The sequence below is a fragment of the Lonchura striata genome, chromosome 10 (assembly GCF_046129695.1).
Source record: "Lonchura striata isolate bLonStr1 chromosome 10, bLonStr1.mat, whole genome shotgun sequence".
NCBI lineage: Eukaryota > Metazoa > Chordata > Aves > Passeriformes > Estrildidae > Lonchura > Lonchura striata.
Genome location: NC_134612.1, coordinates 16,550,147 through 16,570,839, shown reverse-complemented (window position 1 = coordinate 16,570,839; position 20,693 = coordinate 16,550,147). Strand labels below are relative to the sequence as shown.

Genomic DNA, 20,693 nt, shown 5'->3' with positions numbered 1-20,693 from the left:
GTTGCCCCCTCCTCGAGCTGAGAGCCCCACTCGCCTTCCTTGGACTGGCAGCCCGCTGCTGTCCTTCACAGGCTGGCGTTGCAAGCTTGGCTCTCCGTCTCTCCCGGCGCCAGCACAGCGGGCAGGGGAGTGGGGACAGGGCCGTGCCGGTTCCACCTGTCCCTGCTCTGTGTGACCCCCTTCCCCAGCCCCGCTCCGTGCCGCGGGCAAGGCAGGGGGGCATTTCCCCCGGCAGATTCGCTGCCTGCCTCCTGGACAAGCAGCACACGTGGGATAACCAGCTACAGAGCAGGAGGTAGAGCAGCCACGGGAATTATGAGTGCTCTGATTTTGAAGGGCTTTCAGAGAGGCAGCTGTGCAAACACTCATCATCCACGAACAAATCCAAACTTTTGAACCTACCATTTTAATAAGGACAGTACACCTCTGCATTACTGGGAGAAATTTCACTTCAGTGATTTGCCGGCTCAATAAGGCTTATTGAACCAGGGGATTACAGACCAGGAAGGAGTGTCCTCTGTCTTGGGTGTGTGTTTGCCCAGTTACTGTAGTTCCCCTTTCTCCTGCACGAATATTTGAATATTGACGCATCTGGACTCATAGCAAGCAAAGTGAGGAAATGATGTCTCCTTCAGAGGTCACAGCGTGGGCTGGGTGGTGCTGCCCGCCCTCACCACAGGCTGGATGGAGGGGTCCTTCAGCCTGGACCTGCTGTAATCCCAAACTCTGAGATAAACAGGTGATAATTCCCGATAAAGGTCCTGCTGGAGGTAGGGATGGGGTTGCATTGTTTTGACACCGTGCTTTGCTGCATTCTGATGACTTAGGAGATTTTGCTGGAGCTGCTTCCTGAGATTTGCAAACGGACAAACAAACAGACTCGTGATTACCTGACCTGTCCTGTGCAATGTCAGGGGGGTCAAAGGGGAGAAAAGCCACTGCAATCTTGCTCCACCGGCCAGAGACAAAGCAAGGCTGGTTTGCTCTGAAAACACTTGTGGCTGCAGGTCTCCGTGTCCAGGCAGCAATGCTGGTGTGATAAAATCCACCCCAGTTGCCTGGTAGCAAACTTTTCCAATTATGTCTTTATTTTTATATTTTTTTTTTGACTTTTGAAGGATTAAGGAACTGTGATTCTGCACATGAATAAATGGTGTTTTCCTGTGTCTCTGTGGACCACAGTTTTATACTTCTGGGAGTGAAGAAGAAGAAAGCAACAAAGTTTTCTTTGGCAATGCAGAAATAACAAAGTAGCTTAGTTTATCTGTGTATTCATGAAGAACTCTGATACAGGGAGCAGGGAAACCAGCATGGTGCTGGCTGTTGGAGCTGATTCCTGGCAGGAACCATTCCTTGCCTGGTAAAGAGGCAGGGCAGAAACTCATGTGGACCTGAGGAGAGCGGAGTTAGGAGTGTCTGGATTTGACCATTGGCATCTACGTAATTGTTTCAGTCCAACAGTGTCCATTCCAAAGGAATGTGCAGTGTTCCTGGTGCTTCAGAGCACTGAACTCATCCCTTTCCCAGCCCTCCTGCCAGCCCCTACCCGGACAGATTGGGCAGCTCCTCACTGACTCCTGCAAGGTGCAAGGTCAGCTCTGGACAGGGTTAAAAGTTACCGAGACACTTTTAGAAGGTTTAGATTCTTTTGTCTGCAGGCTCTGAGCAGCCAGGAGGGGGAACAGAACCATTCTGTATGGGAAGGTCTTGGACTTTATACTGAACCTTCTAGGAAAGTACAGGGAGGAGTCCTGGGTACCAATGATCTGATTGCACTGGCACTGGGAGGCACATCAAGACTGATCTTGGGGAAATGCATGCAACCAACATGTGATGCATGTTGCTGCACCCTGACCATGCTGCTAGCTCTTGGATGGACTGAAATTCATGGCCACTGTGTCCTTGGGAAAATTTGGCTTAGGATTTATCTTAGAATTTATCCTGGTGGCATTCTGGGGATGGTTTGTGCCAAAGCTGTCTGCAGTGTGAGTCTGACTGCTTGCTCATACGTAGGACAGCGTTTGTGCTCAGAGTCTTCCCCTTCCAGAAGGACATGGAACTGAAACTGGAGACAGCAATATTCTGTGAGGATTACTGTGGAATTGCAGCCTACACCTGCCTGGAGATGGATGCTGTGCTCCTGAGGGGCTGTGCAGCCATCCCATTGCTCCTCTGTCCCTTATGGTGCTGCACTGGGCAGTGCTACTGGGTGACAGAGTGGCCTTGGGTCAAACAAAGCCATTGAAAGGCAATCAGGACACATGTCCATGTGCTCTCAGACCTTCTACAGCCCTCATGGGCTGCAGCACAAGTTGTCAGTGCTTTTTTGACCACTGAACATCCCTGACAATCTGTACACAGAGTTTACGCAGTCCCCTCATGCACAATGCCAGCCTCATGAACACCCAATTTGTATTTTGCTTTCTAGGGACAATTTAAGGTTGATACTTTCTATTCATGTTTCATGAAAGATTTCAAAACCCAGAAACTATTTCTGTGGAATCATCACAAGGAATTTACATAGCAAGATAAACACTGAAACTCCACTTTTCCCCTTCATCAGTCATCAATGTTCTCAGTGCTCTGGAATTTGCAGAGGATTTTACAGTATCCCTGAGAGAACCTAGGCTCCTCTTCTGAACTTCCTTCCTTTATTTGAGTCATGAAAATCTGATTTCTTTTCTTGGATGATTTTTGACTCTGTCTCAATGGGCAAAATAAAACTTCTTTTTATTCATAATCGCTGTCTTTCCTTCTCTTCCTGAGATTCTTTTGGGTTTTTTTCCATTGGAAATCCCACAGACTTTTCACTCTATTTTCACCTAGTTTTTATACCTGATTTTGGGAAATGCCATTCCTTCAGACCATTAATCTTGGCTGAAAGACCTGAGTTTATCCAAGATGTTGCAATCTCCTCTGTATTCTTTAGGCTAAAGGTACTCCCTTAGTGACAGTGTTTAGTGATTGTCCTGCTCTTAAAGTAAACATGCAAGTTGAATTTTTGTCCTTTACAATAGCATGACCAAGTGAGAAGAGGCGTGTGTACAGACAATCCCTGAAATCAAACTGGGTTATTTCTGTCTGCAGGTAGAGAGACTCCTCTAATTGTTCAGAGAGATTGCCCTTGTGTGCCACAGCCCTGCCTGCACCGGCCAAATGCTCAACACCTTGGTCATGTTCTCCCTTAGGGGGTGTGAGTCAGAGCTGTACTCAGCAGAGATCTCAGCTCTGTGGGTAGTAAACGATACCTGTTTCCTTTTCTGGCAAAAACAAGCTTTAACACTTGCCAGGACTTGCAGGTTGAGCAGCCTGGTTTCCTTCTCTCAGACATTTCTCGGGGAAGGTCTCACGGTGCTTGCCTGTGTTTGGGAAGCACAGGCTCACCTGTGCTTCTCTGTCCTTGCATACACTAAAGCTTGCCCAGACTCTCCTGAATTCATCCTTGAGCTGAAACTCGTGTATAAGGGTAAACATCTGATTGTAAGTCATTATGAGTATGGGCAGGTGCACAGAGCAGCAGGTGTGCAGAGCAGGCACAGCTGCATTACTCTGGTCTCAGAGTGAAGGCACAAGCTTCACAACCTGTGGGATGTGGGAATGGCCAGACAGCAGCACTCCAGCCCATGTTTCTGGTGGCAGCTGGTTGTAGAGCCAGGAAATTATGCAAGAACAGTGACCCTTCCCCAAAATGTGTTATAGCCCACTCTGATCCATGTCTGAATAAATCTTGAGGCGGTGCCAGTACTTTTGTCTTTAATTTTGTTCACTCGATTCTCCTTTCATAAATTCAGCTGTTTGGTTTTTTAAACTTCTGGCACTTGCAGCATTCTGCAGGAAGGATTTTTGCAGATTTACTCTGTACTTCACAGGAAAAGTGCAACACCTTGTTTCTTTTGAACTCTGTGACTTGCTGTTTCATTTGAAGTCCCCAAGGTCCTGGAGGAAAAGGGCAGGCTGGTACGACCACATGTGCTTAGCTCAGGTTTACATTGTCTATAAAAACTTTAAAAAGACTTCGTTGTTTATCTGTAGGCTGCTTTTTCTTCTCTCTCTCTCCCACTTACTCCTCCATCTGTCCAGCAGAAACACCCCTGCTGAACCTTAGCTCCAAGCTCTGTTTTGCAGGCAGCGCCCAGATGTCTTTGCCCAGATGTCAGGAGGATCTAAGACCTCTGCAAATCTTCGCTGGGATTAGTCAGGATTGTGTCCAGCCTTGTCTGCAGTGAGAAGCAGACTGTGTTTGACCATGGTGGCAGCTAAAGCAGCCAAAGATCACAGCTTTCAGGGCTGGAGAGAGCAACAGCACAAGGAAAGCTTAACCCTTCATCTGCTGCTCACTCCTGCAGGGCTGCCATCCAGTACAAAGTTTTACAAAAAAACTTGGAGAAGACTTTCTTCAAATTACTCCCATTGCCCATAAACCAGAGGGCAGTGAACAGCACCAAAACCAGAGCTTTTACCTACACAGATGAATTGAAGCCATAATTTCCAGGAGCAAAACTCAGATTTCCTCCTTGGTACTGAAATTTGTGGTCGATGGAGGCAACATCCATTGGAGGGACTGACAGGACTTATTTGATACTGATTACACACAGGGAATGTATTCTGAAAATATGATTTAAAATAGGCTGTAGTAATTATTAATTCTCAAATACTGGGGACAGAAAAAGCATAAACCTATCTATGTTTGGTCAGCAGACATGACCTGGAATTCCTAATAGAGATAAACCAAGCTGGAGATAAACCAAGCTAATAATCAACCCTCTTCTAGAAGTCATTCAAACATTATACTTTCCCACCAGTTGTAACAAGGTTACAGTTTTGGGAGTAGTTTAATTCCACTCTTCGCATGATGGATTTCATCTGGCTGTAGCTAAAATGTGTTTATATGTGACACACTGAAGTTGTGTGAGGCTGGCTGAACTCCTGACTTCTCCTCCAAACCTCTCTATAGTGAGGGATCTGAAAGGAATCATGTCTCCTCCCTGGCTTCTCAGTTTTCACCTGTTACCTTTGTTTTTTCTTCTCTTCTGAATTAGCAACCAACAAATGACTACAGGACCCAACACTGTGCCTCAGAATATCCCAAAAACACTGGAATCTTTCTCATCTGTGAGTAAGTGGTTTTGGCATGTGTAAAGCTGTACTTTGTGTGTCATTACCCACAGCTCTCAGATCTCAGGGCTTGCCTGTGCAAGGCAGTGAGTTGCTGAGGAATAAAGGTGGTCCTGAACTTGGCTGCTCATGTGTTGTTTCTCAAAGCAATACTGGAAGCTCTGATAGAGATTCCATGGCACAAAAACCAACCCTTGGAGGCCAAGAGATTTGACCCGTATGGTAGGATTTATTTTGTTTTCAATTTTTCTATTTTAGTATTGTTATTTCACTGGACATTCTGTACCAGAAGCCAGATAGAAAACAAAAGCAGACACAATCAAATTCCTGGAAACAATGAGTTTCATAGTACTAGAGAGGTAATGGTGGGAAAAGCAGGGAGTTAAATGTTGTAGATAGAGGGTAGCTTTACATCTAATCAACAAATTCACATCAACAAATGTAATTTTCAAAAGGCTTGAAACTAATCAGGGTGTCATCTCGGGCCAGGTGTGGTGAGGCATCTGGGCAAGAGGTTCAGCAGTGATGTGGCAGATGGAAAGTGTGCCCTGTCAGAAGGGTCAGCCCGAAATGTGGCCACTTTCTCCCCCATGTGCCACGAGGAACACGTGGAGCACAGCACAGCAGTCCCTGGTGTCACAGCCCCAGGGCAGGAGAGGGGAAACAAGGAGAATAAGTGAGACCCAGGCTGGACTGAGAGCGAGGCAGATCCATGTGTGTGTGAGTTTCATGCTCAGTCCATGAGCCATGAGAGCTGTGCACCAAGGTCCTGACAAGATAAAAATCATCCCTGGTACTATCCATGGAAGAGTTTTCTAAGTGCATTTCCAGGAGACAGGCTCTGTAAAGATCTAGTGCTTGCCATCTATCCATCCTGTTTGCTCTCATCATGTTCCTGATGCTTCCAAGGTCTTGGTCATGATCCTCCAAGACCAGTTATAGCAAGAATCACTTTTATACCCAAATTTTACTAAGTGTCCACCAGGAACTCAATGATGGATTGTACACATGCTAATTTATGAACTTGATACCCTAGTTATGAAATGAACTTCCTGTGACTGGTAAGAATCTGATCACCTTCAGAATCACCATTGAAAAATTTTCCTCTTTGGAATAACCTTAGGTTGTTCTTGCTGAAATCAGATGAAGGGAGGAAGAAGGCATTGGAATGATATTACAAAGAGATGGGGAGGAGAAAAGATGCCTAATGACTACATCTGAGGTCCTCTCCCACAGGAACTGCTGTTCAGACAGTCCTGAAGACACAGTTACCTCTGTGAAGTCCGAGTTACCACCATTTACATTGCCCAACCACTGACCAAGTGAGCCATCAAGTACCTGTGAGGCTGGTTTTGGGGGCAACCTTCACACCAAGAAAAAGTCCAAGCTGTACTCAGCACTTTAGAAATTACTCAAAGATTCTCATCTCAGGTTATGGCTATGCCTCACCTTTTTGTGCCAAGACCACAACTTCTGCCCTTTTCCTAAGCCCTTATTACATATCAGATAATTAGTGCTGGGGAGATAAAGTGTCCTTCCTAGAAAGGCTCCGCCATAAATTCTTGCCAGATTTCTAGATCAGACTGTTATGGGCAATGCAAAGCTTAGGAGATGAAGTTTCATGTCTTTTTCGGGTTGCTGAATTTAGTCCCTTTCACATCTTGCTAGGAATTCCTCTGGGGATCAATAACACCAAACCTATTTGAACTGTCCTTGGACACTGGAACGATTCAAGATACACAGCTTACTGTGCTGTAGGAAATCTCATGACATGCCAGAAAAAGTTAACAACTGGTCAGCATCCTCAGAGGTACAGTGGCCCTGTACAACCATTTTCCAACAAGTAATTGTCTCTGGAAACAGAGAGGAGCAGAAGGATGGGATTTATAAGCATTGACATTCAATGTGGTCATTCTGCTTTAAGACACCCAAATTAGAGCTGGGTATTTCTGAAGCACTCAGTAGCCCAAGACATGAGATGCATGGCTGGATTTTTCAGTGGGGAGCAGAGTTAAACACTTAGAGAGTATTTAAATGTGGCTGGTTATTTTAATGCCTGTAAGGAAATGAAACTCTTGAAAAGCCTTGGCTAAGTGCAAGACTCATCTGCACTGAAAGCAGAACTGTGTGTTGGCAGAGGAGGAGGGAAGGAGTTTCTTCCCTGGACTTTCCAACACACCCTTTATCGCTAGGACTGGGAGAGCACATCGGAAACCCAAGGTCATATTTCAATGCCTGGAGGGAGTTTAAAACCCCAGTTATCTGGCTGGAGGTCAGAGGCTGGGGGTGTTTCTCTCACAGCTGTGTCCCTGCTGGTGAAACTCTCCCTTAAGCCCGATGTACACAGAGGCTTTGCCGATGGGTGTTTCGGAGCGCTCCGTGAGCCCACGCCCTGTGCTGTTGACAAAGAAGGTGCAAATGAAGCTTTAAGCCTGAAAAGAGGGGAGGGGTGATCTCCTTTGGGAGAGCGTGGGTGAGGAACTACACATCTTCCTAAAGAACAGAAACTGGGCCCTACATGAACCAGGACCAGGGCAGAATAGGGGGAGGTAAAAGAAAGAGGGAAAGGACGTGCTGTGCTTTCTTTTCTTAGTGCACAGAGAGACTCCAGTGCGGAGGAGAGACAGGACAGTGAGTGTGTCGGTAGAGACTGCCAGGCAAGTGGGCAGACACTGATTTTAAGGAAGTCACAGCCCCAGAACTCTGCAGGGAAACTCCTTGCAGATCCTGCAGACAAACCTGGCCCCCACTCATCTAACCACATCTCAAAACTCTCCTGTGTTCATGGTCTGTGAATCACAGCAGCAACTGTTCTCTCTGTGGCTCAGAGACAACAGTTCTTGTTCTCCTGGGCTTTTTATAGCAGACCAAACATCCTGTTACCAAACGGTGCATTTCTAACCCCCTAGTTACTTTCATCCCTTTCTCGATGAGCCTTCTAGAGGGTCTTTCGTCACTCTGATAAGCAGGTTGGTGAGTATCAGCGAGAGGCACGGATGTCTGAAGCGGATGTTTCTTGTGAAGTGAGTCACAGAGTCCTGGATTCCAGCCAGGAGAGCCCTGCAGAGCCAGGCGCACCTACGGCCCCTCCCTGCGCTAAGGTGTCCCAGAGGAGCAGGGACACGACACAGAGCCTTCCACCGCGGCACCTTCCTCCTGTGCTGGTCTCTGCTGCTCTGCAGAGTGCTGAATGCCCACGATGCTCTCCCTTCCCTCCCTGCACGCTTGCTAGCAGTGGCACAGCGCGTTTAATCGCCCTGGTACCAGCGTACGGGGAAGTTCGCGCTGGGGAAGACGCGCTTGGATGAGGATGACGCCGCAGGGACGTGGCAGGGCATCAACAGCCCCCGGGGTGCCGGGGACGAGGGCTGTGGACTGGAACTTGTGACATGCCGAGAAAAGGTGTGTCCGATCCACTGCCCAGCTCCTCTGCCAAGACACACCTGCGTGGAGCTGGTGTGCAGCGGCGGGCAGCGCGTATTCCCTGGCGGCTCTCGGAAAGCAGAGCGGTCACACGCGGTTTCACTGATAGGGATCGCAGCACGCCCAGGCAGGGAGCCCTGCCCCGCCGCTAAACTGCAGCGGGACTCCTCGCTCTCCATCTAAAGGCACTTAGTCAGGGCCTCGTTTTCCCCAGCTCTAAAATGGGGTTAGTAATACATCATCGAGATTATGTGTTTCTCAGGTGTGGGATTTCATAGGCAGCCATAAAACGAAATTTATTGTACTGAGGAGAACATGGTGCTTTGAGAACCTGAAAAGACTGTAATGAAATGTTTGTTTTAGCATTTATTGCTTTGTAGTGACTAAAAAAGCTGTTTTAAAGCAGGGTGTGCAAGGATCATACCTGTGTATATCATATACAGACACACACACATGTACAAACACGGTTTTTACTTACCAATCCTTTAACCTCTCATCTACCAGAACATGCCTTTGCTTTCCTATTTTCCTTTAATCTTATATATTGCCTGCTTGAAAAATCATAGGCTGCTCAGAAGTCTTACTATTTTCCTTGGGGTTACTGAGCCAAAGCCAAACTAAATCCCAAGGTTTTGTGACTGTATGAGCATGGTTGAAGGGGTACATTACACACTACTCTGTAATTTATTTATGTACACATCTCACATCCAAGGAGCTGAGCATACTTGAGGCCATGGATGGTGATGTGTGAAGCAGGAAAATGGGGGCGGTACAACCAGGAGGGAGGAGTGGGAAAGGTTGGTAGACAAGGCTATGGAGCAGAAGAGCTCTTGGGGAAACCCCTTCCAAAGCTCTCCATCACCTCTGACTCCTGAGCCCTTCCTGCTGGACAAGCCCTTGGCCCTGAACACCAGTCACCTCATGGGCTGCTTGCTGTTTGCAGAGAGGTCTGTATTTCATGCATGAACGCACAGCATCACCACTTCCTTCTTGCTCCAGGCCCTCTGCTACACCATGTATTAGACACAGGGGAAGTAAAGGCAGAACACCACACTTCTATGCTCATGGGACTGCAACCTCAGTGGGATGTTGCTGCAAAAATGGTTTTGTCAGTAGACTGGTGACAAACCACCTCCCAAGACTGGTGGTAGTTCCTCTATCTCTAACATAAATAGCTTGGCTTTAACAGAGAGCACAGACCCCCTTGTGTTAATGAGTAATAAAAGCAATCGACCCGTGGTGCATTTATCCCTGAGCTGGGGCTGAGTGTAGTCAAGGTGATAAAACTCTTACATTAGCAAAGTTTTACTGCATCAATACCACACTGAGTAAGAGCCTGACAAGGCCAAGCTCTGACAATCAAATATTAGAATACCCAAATGTTTTGTTAGTGTCAAAGCACAGTTAGCATATGCAGTACAGCCTACAAATTCACTGGAAAGATACCCTGCGTCATGTCAGCCAGGTTTTGGGCTATACAAAGGCATCTTGGGAGTTTATTTTGGGAAAGCTGTTTTCTGGAGCTGAGGGGACATCTGTCATGCAAGTTAGGAAAGCAGACCATGATGAGGAACTGCTACAGACTTTACTTCAAGAAGATGTGACTTGTTCTAAATAAAGAGTATTAAACATGTACCTTGCCATTTTCTACCAAATAATGGGTATTGCATTCTTTCTAGTAGCTACAGCAGATTCGATGGGTGTGTTTGAAGACACAGACCTAAAGAAGGACCAGATATGGGATTGGTCTCTCCACCAGGTGAAAAGCCACGAACCATCTTCATTGTGTTGCACACTTTGGAGCAGCCTTACACCAGGGAAAACTGGAGGATCCTGACCTGCTCTGCTGTCCAGGCCAGGATGCTCCAGAGCCCCAAGCTAGATGCAAATGGCTGGAACCACTTCCTGCCCCCAGTGACTCATGGCCAGGGAAGCACTGGAATCCTGCTCTAGGAAGGGTCACTCACCTGCCCTGCCCTGCAGGGAAGGTGAACACTGGGAGGTGGAAGGAGCTGGGACAGCAACACATTGCTGGGCATGCAGAAAATAGACAAGACATCACCAGGATTACAATAACAGCTGTGGAGAGGTGGAGTGAAGCACAGGCAGCACTGGTGCCTCACATGCTGCCTCCACTCCTTAGTGGAGTTTGCCTCTTGCTCTGACATCCGTGGACATTTCATGGGCTGGGCTGGAAGAACAAAGTACGATGTGTCCAGCACAAAAGCTTAGAAACACCTCTCTGGCTATTATCACAGGAGATTTTCACTTTCTACCTCTGTCATGCTTGTATTGAGACACTTTCACCATGCACCAAATAAGAGAAAATGTCCCCTTTCTTTCCATTGGGCTTATCCTCTCTGAAAGTGGCTTGTTTTTGGACAGACAGGATAGAAAGAGAAGGCAATGCCTATAATACATTTCATATGGCTATAACACATTTCCTAGTTAATCCAGGCTCTGTTGCTGTTAACCTCTAGTCTTGACACTGCTAAGGACTTTATGCTGATTGTGGGAAGGCTTTCTCAGATTTTTCAGGCTTTTTCTAGATAACCACACCGCTTTTTCTGTTTACTTGCCAGTAATAACAACTAACTAGGATGCTTTTCAAAAATGGGTGCAGATAGAGGTTAATGAACTCAGAACAAGGCAAGTATAGGAAGATGATGTGTGTTTTTGTACCTGTCTCAGACAAGTGCAATCTATATACATGTATGTGCTAATGAAAGCTATGATCCTTTATGGGACCTGTGTGGCCACTGCCATGTCCCCATGGATCGGAACTGTCGAAGACTTAAAGCTACCCTTGTCACAGAGAGCCATGAAGTGAAGATCATGAAGGTTTCTTTGACTTATCCAGATATTTGGATACCAAAAAACTCAGCAGAAAGCATCATATCTACATAACCACATCAAGACCTGCATCTGGGAAAGATGGAAGAATAGAAGTTCCTCACTTGTCAGCTTCTACAAATGGAATTAGGAAACAGAAAGCAGAAAGCTGTAGCAGTAGAGCCTCCTGCATGCCCTAGCTTTATGACCTGGGACTTTTGTTCTCCCCTTAAGCCTCCCAAAGCGTGTGCTGAGGACCTGTTCCACAGGGTGATCTCTGAGGACTGGAGTGAGGTGAGCCTGGCATCGAGGGTAAAAGCTGTGATCTCTGTCAGCAAAACCGCCTCACGAGGTTGTGATTGGAATGATACGGGCTATTTATTGTAAGAATAAACTTCTCATGGCTGCGGCATTTGAAGGGGAATCCCGCAGAAGCAGCAGAGCTGAGCAGTGCTGTAAAGGTGCCGCTTGGCTCCATCTGGAGGTGACAGCTCAGAGACACACACCGCCAGCTCGGGCAAGCAGCTGGAAGCGAAGCTGAGCGCAGAGCAAGTCTGCTCCTCTGCCCCGTGTTGGATATTTGCCCATTCAAGGCAGGTCTTCAGCCTGTTACTGCTTCTCTTTATATCCAAAAACAATGATCATTGAGGATGCGGTGGTTTCTGTGCTTTGTACCTTTGCGGTGGGAGGAATTTCTTGTCACTCCCCTTTGGTTTTCCTGAAAGGTGCTCTGGAGCCCTGATGGCTTTCTCAGCACTTCATGGGAGGAGACATTGAGCAGCTTCTTACAGAGGCCCCAGCCTTCTGCCCCGGCAGCCTGTGTGACCCCTGCTCACCTGCAGAGTCCGGCAGGAAAACAGAAGTTTGCAATCAGAGTAAGCAAGCAGGGAAATTCCAACCAGACTGGCACTAGTCTGGAAACTTCAAGATTTCCACATGGGAGTTGTACACATGCCATGAACAAATTGGGGCCTAGGGTATGAGAGGTATCGAGGTTTGACTTAAATTCAGAATATCTGGGATGGGGGTGGATGTTGGCTCTGAAGGCCCATGACTAGTGCCTTTCCCTTTTCCTCCCTGGTGACATTTCTGCATAGAACTAGACCATCACTGCACCAGAGACCAACAGGGTAACAACCAAGGGGCCTGGGATCTACACCAAGACACTTAACAATTGCTCCCTGCTAAGGCATAAACCATTGAACAGGGAACAAATGTGTGTGTGTGCACATGAGAGCTCCTCTCTGTGTCCCTCAGCAAAGCTCAAGACTTCTGCCCTGGAGAACAAGTTTTGATTCTTTTTTCTAATCCCTATTTTGACAAAACCTGCCATGACACCTGTGTCCCCTGCCAGTGCAGGGCTGCAGCTCCCTGCGTGTCACTTGTGCACAGCCCCATTTCTCTTCAGTCAGGCATGACAGGAGTTGTAGCGGTGCAGGGCGGATTGGCTGCAGCGGCTCCCGTGGGTGCTCTCTCCCTCCTCCTGACCCCTGGCAGGTCAGCACTGCCCTGCAGCCATCACTGCCAGATGGCATCTGCACCAGAGAGGAGGTCCTGCTCCTCGTGGTCACTGCTGGGCATCTGGGATACTGGCACTCTGTCTCTGCCCTGGCTTCAGGAGCAAGGCTGGGTGCTGTTGTTCGCACTCCCCTGGATGTGCTGAGTACCTGCTGGCATGAAGTTTTTCCTCCAATACATGGGCTTCTTTTTTGCCTTTTTCTCTGCTTTGTTTTTGATAATATCTACCTGGACAGACTGCTGGATGGTGAATGCTGATGACTCCCTGGAGGTAAGACAGGGGTGAGGAGAGCCTGATCACCAAAACCAATGTGTCCTAGAGAGAGTTTGCTCCTGCTGCCATTGCTCCATTCCACTTTCATGTTCTTTCTCCCTGTTGTGCTGGGTGAGAATGAAAATAATTACTGTGTCAAGAGCAAGATAAAAGTGATATTTTGTGAAATTCTCTTTGCCAGACCTTTTAATCCAGAATTTACTCTTACTTAATAAGTTCAGAAAAGCTCTACAGGCTCTAGTTTTAAATGTGCATGAACTTGAGAAGAGTTATCCTGTACCCCCAACCTGTATGGATATTTTGAAGATGTTTTTAGTTCTATGGTTCAGACTTTTGGTGGAGACATCCAGTATGTACAGCTGTGCTCTTCAAGTCTTTTTCTGACCAGCCGTTGAGCTACAGGGCTACCAGAAATTTAAGGGGAGCATGCAGACTCAATATCTCCTGGAACTCATGTGGACAGTAGCCCTCTCATATTAGATAAAGGTATTGGCAAAAGGTAACTGCAATCGAGGGAGCAGATTGCTGCTTACAGGCAAGGTGTACCCCAAAGCCTCCAGGCCCAAAATCATCACTGTTTCTCCAGCACTTAATACTGTGAATTTGCAATTTTCTTCCCAGCACAGCCTTTCATTTCTGTACATTTAAGCTGCAGGTCCACAGTGTAGGAATCTGCTCTCTGGCAAGTTGGATTGTTTAGGCAGTGAAGGTGAAACACCTTCCAGGACAGAAAGTTTGACTGAATGTATCAGGAGCAAACTTTCCATCTGCTATCCAGCATATGAAACCATGAGCTCCTCTGCCCTCAGTGATTGCAATGCAGCATTTCTTTGCAGCATATGAAGGGGTGAATTATCCAAGGGAAGAAGGATAAAATTACAAGAAAAACTTTTTTTCTCTATGCCACAAGATATCCTGACAACCTGACTGTCAGAAACGCTGAAAGGTGGATATAAGTGCCAAGATGATGATCCAGTGCAGTGCAGTTCCTGGTGGTCAGCGTGTCTGCTCAGTGAGCCTCTTTTCAGGACAAAAAGAATGCACCCAGTGATGCTGGATGGGATGTGACACTCCATTTGGGAGATATTTTAGATTCCTTTCAGGAAGTAGTCGGATGAAGGTATCAGTATACTCAGAAAGCCAAGGGAGTCCAATTGTGGGGAAAACCAGATGAGAGAAGCCCAGCTCCTGAGCAAAGTGAGTCTAATAAAGAGCTGGTCCATTACCCTGAGGCTGTGTAACCTTGTCTTCCTGCGATGGGCTGTCCGAAGTGCTCCATTAATACCCAGTTTGGTCGTTAGCAACCACTATTCTCACATTCCGGCTCTGAGTGTGAATACTAAATAATGGAGCAAAACGCCCCCAGCCTTAATACCTGACCACTGATCTTAATGACCCTAATGACTCACTGCCTCTCTAAACAGGGCAATGTCCACGGCCAGAAAGGCTAGAGTCTGCGGTAACTCCTGTTTTCAGCTGGAAAAAGAGTAAGTTAGGCAACTTTGACTCCAGGAGAAGGAAATCCATCCTTCAGCAGCTGCTGGATCTGGGCTGGTTGCTTGGCTTTGACCCTGGCCCCAGAAGCTGGGGAGGATGAAGCCCTCATTGTGGTCCCACTGGAGAGGAGCATCCCAGGAAGAAGAGGCAGAGGAGTGCCAGGAGCAGCCACCTGCAGAGAGGCTGCAGGAGCCCTGACTCAACTTTCACAGCCCCTCACCTCCCTTGAGAAACAACAGGTTACAGAAAGTTGTTTAAGTTAGTGACTCCCTGTGAAGCATCAAGAAAGGGCTGGGTCAATTTTTGTGGTAGTTTGTAGTGGAAAAAGCCCATAATCTGCTTCTCAACGAGTGTTGTATTGTGTAGACAGTCCCTCCCTGTTGCAGATGGATTATAAACACCACCACTACTGGTAAATGCTGCCTGTTTTACTCTCAAGCTGGGCTTGTAATCATTGTCTGCTGGCACCTTCTCAGAGTGCGGTAAACTGTGACTAACATCGCTTAGGTGTTTGTCTTCTCCGCTTTCCCCAGAAGGAGAAGCGTGTGCTTGTTCTGTCATTTTCCTTTTTTTCTCTATGAGAATAATTTTAATATTAATTATACATTATGAATAGCGTATCATTATATGTATTACAGTCATTATGCAGTTCATGTTTTACATGCATGCTTGTGTTAGGGAAAGCAGGTCGCAGCAATGTGTTTTGTAATGGGAGTGGGGGATGAGGGGCATGGCTGTGGCATTTGGCTGCTCAGGGAGTCCTCAGCTGGGCCCTGGGAAGCTGGACCAGATCTGCTATGGGTACAGAGAGGTGATGGGGAGTTAGTGCTACCAACATGGTGCAGGAGTCCAGCCGTGGGATGGGCAAATCCATGTCCCCGCATGATGCCCATGCCCTGGCCCATGTCCCCTTTCCAGCAGTGAGTTCCTGTGTGCCTGAGGGTCTGAGCTGTCAGCACAGGGGAAGATGCTCAAGGGTGGCTTGGGAGAAGATTAACAACCACATGGTTCAACAGTGCACAAAGCAGAGGAGAGCAAGTGTTGGACCCTGGCAGCAGAAAGCAGAATAGCTCAGCAGCAGCACAGGGCAGCCAGATGTCCCACAGTGACACTTGTTCTTATCCCTCCTGCACCAGGTAATAGGACAGTTATCCCTGGCTGCACACTGGCTCTGTGGAGATGGGCTGGCTCCTGCTTTGCCTGTGCTGGCTGTAGCAGGAGTAGTGACAACTGAAAAACACTAAACAAGTTTTTGTTAGTGTGGGAAGGGGTTATTTCACAAGCTAGACCATAACTGTTGTGCTTAAGACCTCTGTTTTGCTTGGAGGGTGACAAAGCCTGGAATCCTGTTAGTCTCCTTATAAATAATTTAGATGTAGATGCTGCCTGTAAGATTTAAAAAACAGTAATAATATCAGCAAGTGAGGAAGTAAGTGACATTATTAGCTGAATGCAGAGTAGTATAAATAAGCCTGTGGTGGTTTGGGAGGAAAGAAAAATTATATAAACACAAGTGTAACAAAATGTAATTTAATAAAAATATGCTAATTTCAAGCACAGCCTGAACAGTGGTGAGTTAAGACAGAAGGGGACCTGCAACTGCATTAAGAGGGCCACGGTGCAAATACATTAAATGTAAACACAGCAAATTATTTTACTAGACTCTGTTTTCATGAAAAGCACAGAATCAATGAAATAATTTTTTTCCATCACTGCTTCTCATTTTTCATCATATTTTTCATTAAATATGCCATGAAATTCTCAGAAATGTTAAGCACTTCTCATTTTCATGAAACAAAACATGCAGATTATATTCAATCAAATATAAATAATATCTCTTCTGCCAGTCTGAAGTAGTGAGTCAATTTCCTCACCTTTGAGGCAGTATCACAGAGGAGGTGCACAGCTTGGCTCAGACATTGTGTGGTGGAGAAAATATTACAGTTGGCTACAGACCTCAGTACATCCTGAATAAGACTTTATTATGTGTCCGAGATGTGTTATTATCTGCTTTGTGATTTAAACAGTGCAAGAAAAACGAATTTGTTGCATCATCCAAGCAAGCCTGGTCCCCTTCCCCTGTGTGAAACTCATCTGCTGTAAGAGTTTCTCTTTCCATTAACTGCAGCGGGTGTTGCTGGCAGAAGTGGGAGGGCTGGAGTCCAAAGCTGCACCTACATTAACCCTGCTCCTCGTATGAGCAATTCCAGGAATATTTTAAAGGTGCTTGTTGCCATATTTGCATTGGTAATGGAAACGCCTCCCGTATTAAAGTGATTTATGGAAGGCTGGGCTGGGAATGGTATCTACGGCTGGAGGACAGCGGAGACGATGAACCACGCTGCTGCTGCCTGGGTGCCCCGGTCTGGATGTCTCAGTGATGAGTGTGGCTTGGGCACGCGTGGTCCCACGGCTGGCAGCACTGGGAGCCCCAGGGAGCAGCACCGGCTGCCTCTGCTCTTCCAGCCAGTGTTTACAGCTGAGTCCTCTGGGGCAGTCATCCCCAGCTGTCTGCAGAGGGGCTCACATCCAGACTCCTCTGCACTCCCCTCCCATTCTCTGAGCTGCTCCTCCTCCGTCAGGAGGATGGTGTAAGGAAGGGGAGCACAGACAGCAAAATCTAGGGTTGTCAGGTCCATGGCCCTGCCCAGCTCAGCCTAGACGGGAGTTTGGCAATGAGTGAGCAAACCTGCTCTTAGATCTTTCTGGTCAGCCACCCCCAGCTCTTCCCAGAAATTTCCTTTAAATTTTTTATCCTTACTAGTAGGCAAGGGTTTTTTTTCCTAATATCTAGCCTGAATTTTTTGCTGTAATGTAAAAACATTAGTAGGGACGTAGAAAACATTGTCCTTTTTCTCCATGCTTCTTCTTTTTCTCTTCAAGCTAAACACTCTGGTTTGCCATCATTGTAGCGGGACCAGGATTTCTTGAAGGATTAAGACCTGCTGCGTTGGTGGATACTTTAACCTATGGTCTTTTTCCTCTTTTCAATCCACAGGTGAGTACAAAATGCCGTGGCCTGTGGTGGGAATGTGTCACAAACGTTTTTGATGGGATCCAAACTTGTGATGAGTACGACTCCATCTACGCCGAGCATTCTGGTATGTAAGAGTCAGAGATGTTTCTACAGGTGGTGGGGACACTTGAGTGCAGACTAAGAGTATCTACTCAGTGACAGATAATTAGAGGCATGTTTCTTTTCTCAGTCAGGTATTACTCCTAAGGGAAGCTGAAAAAAGCTGAACATCTGAAAAAAATGTTCCTCTGGTATCTGATCCCATTACCTGCCCACATTTCCATTCCTTGTGCACTGGAATGATCTGCTTTTGTCCTGCAGTGAAACTGGTGCTGACCCGAGCCATGATGATAACAGCAGACCTCCTGTCAGGGTTTGGATTTCTCTTCCTGGTCCTGGGACTGGACTGTGTGAAATTCCTTCCCGATGAGCCGCTCATCAAGCTGCGCATCTGCCTGGTGTCTGGGGTTATGTTGCTCCTTGCAGGTATTTCCCCACTGTGTCCCCATTCTGTAGCACACTCTTTAGCAAAGTGGGAAAGCTTTTAAAGCCTTTTATTTTGGCTGGTGATTTTCTGTAGGAGAAAAGCTCTTTATTTTATTTATTTGTGTAATGCAGCTTCTTCTGTTCACCACCTGCCTCAAACAGCGTGTAGTTGAGTTTATCTCAACTTTCAGTTCATGTTTTGACCAGGTGAATTGGCTTTGAGTTGACTGACTTCCATTGATTGCTGTGTCACCATGGAGCAGTTGAGGTTATTGATACAGCAAACAGACCTTGCTGTAGGTCTCTAGACAATTGCTGAAAGACTAGAAAGTCCTGGCATCCTGGTTTGGTTCCTGGCTCTGCCACAGATTGTGTGACCTTGGGCAAGTCACTTAGCCCAAAATCTCTGCAGCTGATCTCTAATAAAAGAATAATAACATGTCTGTCCCTTCCAGGTGATAAATACCCAACTGGCTGAGGTGCTTTGCTGTTACAGCCAGTGGGAGGAATTTTAAACACGAAAATAAATAGCCAGCTAGGTACCAAATAATATGACTTTATGCCAGTATCAAGTAGCTACCTCTTCTTCAGTCTAAGCGGATTTAATAACTCACCCCAGCCACTGAGAGCACATGTAAAATGTTGAGAGGCTCTTTTAAGCATCTTTCAATTCACTTATCAGTTTGTCTGAAAAGCATCATCAAAGTTCTGAAAATCACAACAAATCAGAAAATTGAATTCTGGAGACAACTTTACAAGCAGCTGAGAGGGGAGGAGCTTCCTGCCTTCAGCTGCAGAAACCTGAGTGCTGCCAGTGTGCTGGAAGTGTGTGTGAGTGCCAAGCCACGAGGTGCAGCCTCTGCCTGGCAGCACAGGATATCAGCCAGGGAAAATCCACCAAAGACAGCATGGATGGGGGCAAAAACCTGCTGCCCTAGGAAGGTCTTCCCACCCTGGGGTCTGACCCAGCAGGCAGCAGCTGTAGGTGTATATCTGATCCCCTAGAGTTCAGAGTGTGGCACCTCTCTCCTGCCCTGCAGGTCTCCCTGGCATCACGGGCTCTGTGTGGTACGCCGTGGATGTCTATGTAGAGCGCTCCTCTCTGCTCTTCCACAACGTGTTCCTGGGCATCCAGTACAAGTTTGGTTGGTCCTGCTGGCTTGGCATGGCGGGGTCACTTGGCTGCTTCTTATCCGGGTCCCTGCTCACCTGCTGCACCTATCTCTTCAGAGGTGAGGAAGCACGGCTGAAGCACAGCCCAGGGATGGAGCCCTTGCTCAGGGTGTGCTACAGGTGCACAGGCTGGGGAAAGTCCTCTGGCATGGCTGCTCATCTCCAGTGGCAGTATTTTCAGCTGTAAAATGGGAATAGTCTTAGGCAGCTCTAACGTCAAGGTTTTCATGTGGGAGCTGAGGTGTAAGGATGACATACAATGTGTTGTTACTGTGTCACATCTTGGAGTCCTGCTTTCCCTGAATAACGAAACTCTGCAGCTGAAAGTCACCAAGCACTCATTAGCAGTTTTTATGTCTCTCCCTGTGCCCCACAGAGACCAGTTCTGGAAGATTCCATTCTGCCTACTCCTTGAGGAAAGGCTATTCCTCAGCTGCGACCGTCGTGACAAACATGCATTTGCCATCCTCACAAACAGCCACCTCCAAAATGTATGCGGTGGACACAAGGGTGTGAGGAGGAGGTAAGTGCTCCAGAAATGCTCTGCTTTGATTTGTAATTGCACAGAGACTCAAGCTCTTGTGGTTGTGATACAGATGCAGTTGAATTTCAAGGATATCCTACGCTGTTTGCATTATGACAGCTTTGAAATACTTTTCCTTCAAGAAAGTAAATTCTGAGAAGATCCTGCTTTCTGGAATCCGCTTGAGTACTGAGACCACTTGCATAAGCACAGGCTGAAATAACCAACGCAAACTCTTTCCAGCATTTGTCTCAACACTACTGGTGGAAGTGAGATAAATCAGCCACTCCTGAATCAGACTGCAGTGTTCTGCATGAAGACCCCCAAACTGCAAGATTTGTTCCACGTCTGGCAATGTGTCAACACAGTGTACAAAGGAGAAAATCCTGACAAAGGGAGGGACTGACTGCCTGACCAACATCTGGACCCTGTTCACTCAGTAGGGGGGTCTGCCCCTCTTACAAGCAGCTGGGGAGCTTTTCAAGAGATAAGAGCTGTGTTAAATATCTGACCCTCTCTTTTGTCCATGAATCTGCACTGACAAATGACTATAAATGCAGGTGTATTCTTCCCTGAAAAATACAGTCCTTCTCAGTTAGAGTTAAAAGGTACACTGAGCTACTAAACTCAGTGAAATCTGGAAATTACCAGCTTCATTCTGCTTAATAAAAACATTTCTTGAACAAAATGAGTGAAGATCCAAAATCTGAACTTGTGCATTACAATGTATCTACATTAACTGGAAGCTAGGATAAATGATACTAAAATCTATTGTCTCTTTCCATCAAAAGGTAATTAAACCTAATTCAGGACTGCTGTCCCCAGCTGCAATCCAG

General features: G+C 46.8%; 1 protein-coding gene across 1 annotated transcript; it reads left to right on the top strand.

The window, feature by feature from the left end:
- The first annotated feature begins 13,033 nt into the window (after positions 1 to 13,033).
- Positions 13,034 to 19,850, top strand: CLDN16 (claudin 16). Its single transcript, XM_021536804.2, has 5 exons — positions 13,034 to 13,159; positions 17,658 to 17,760; positions 17,997 to 18,161; positions 19,202 to 19,393; positions 19,711 to 19,850. The coding sequence occupies exons 1-5, from the start codon at positions 13,046 to 13,048 to the stop codon at positions 19,848 to 19,850; spliced, it is 714 nt and encodes a 237-aa protein (XP_021392479.2). The 5' UTR covers positions 13,034 to 13,045.
- The last annotated feature ends 843 nt before the right edge of the window (positions 19,851 to 20,693 follow it).

Bases quoted from the DNA above. Each gene is read 5' to 3' on its own strand.
- CLDN16 (XM_021536804.2), top strand. From the start codon at position 13,046: ATGAAGTTTTTCCTCCAATACATGGGCTTCTTTTTTGCCTTTTTCTCT. The intron at 17,761-17,996 runs GTATGTAAGAGT...TTTGTCCTGCAG, and splicing joins CATCTACGCCGAGCATTCTG to TGAAACTGGTGCTGACCCGA. The intron at 19,394-19,710 runs GTGAGGAAGCAC...TGTGCCCCACAG, and splicing joins CTGCACCTATCTCTTCAGAG to AGACCAGTTCTGGAAGATTC.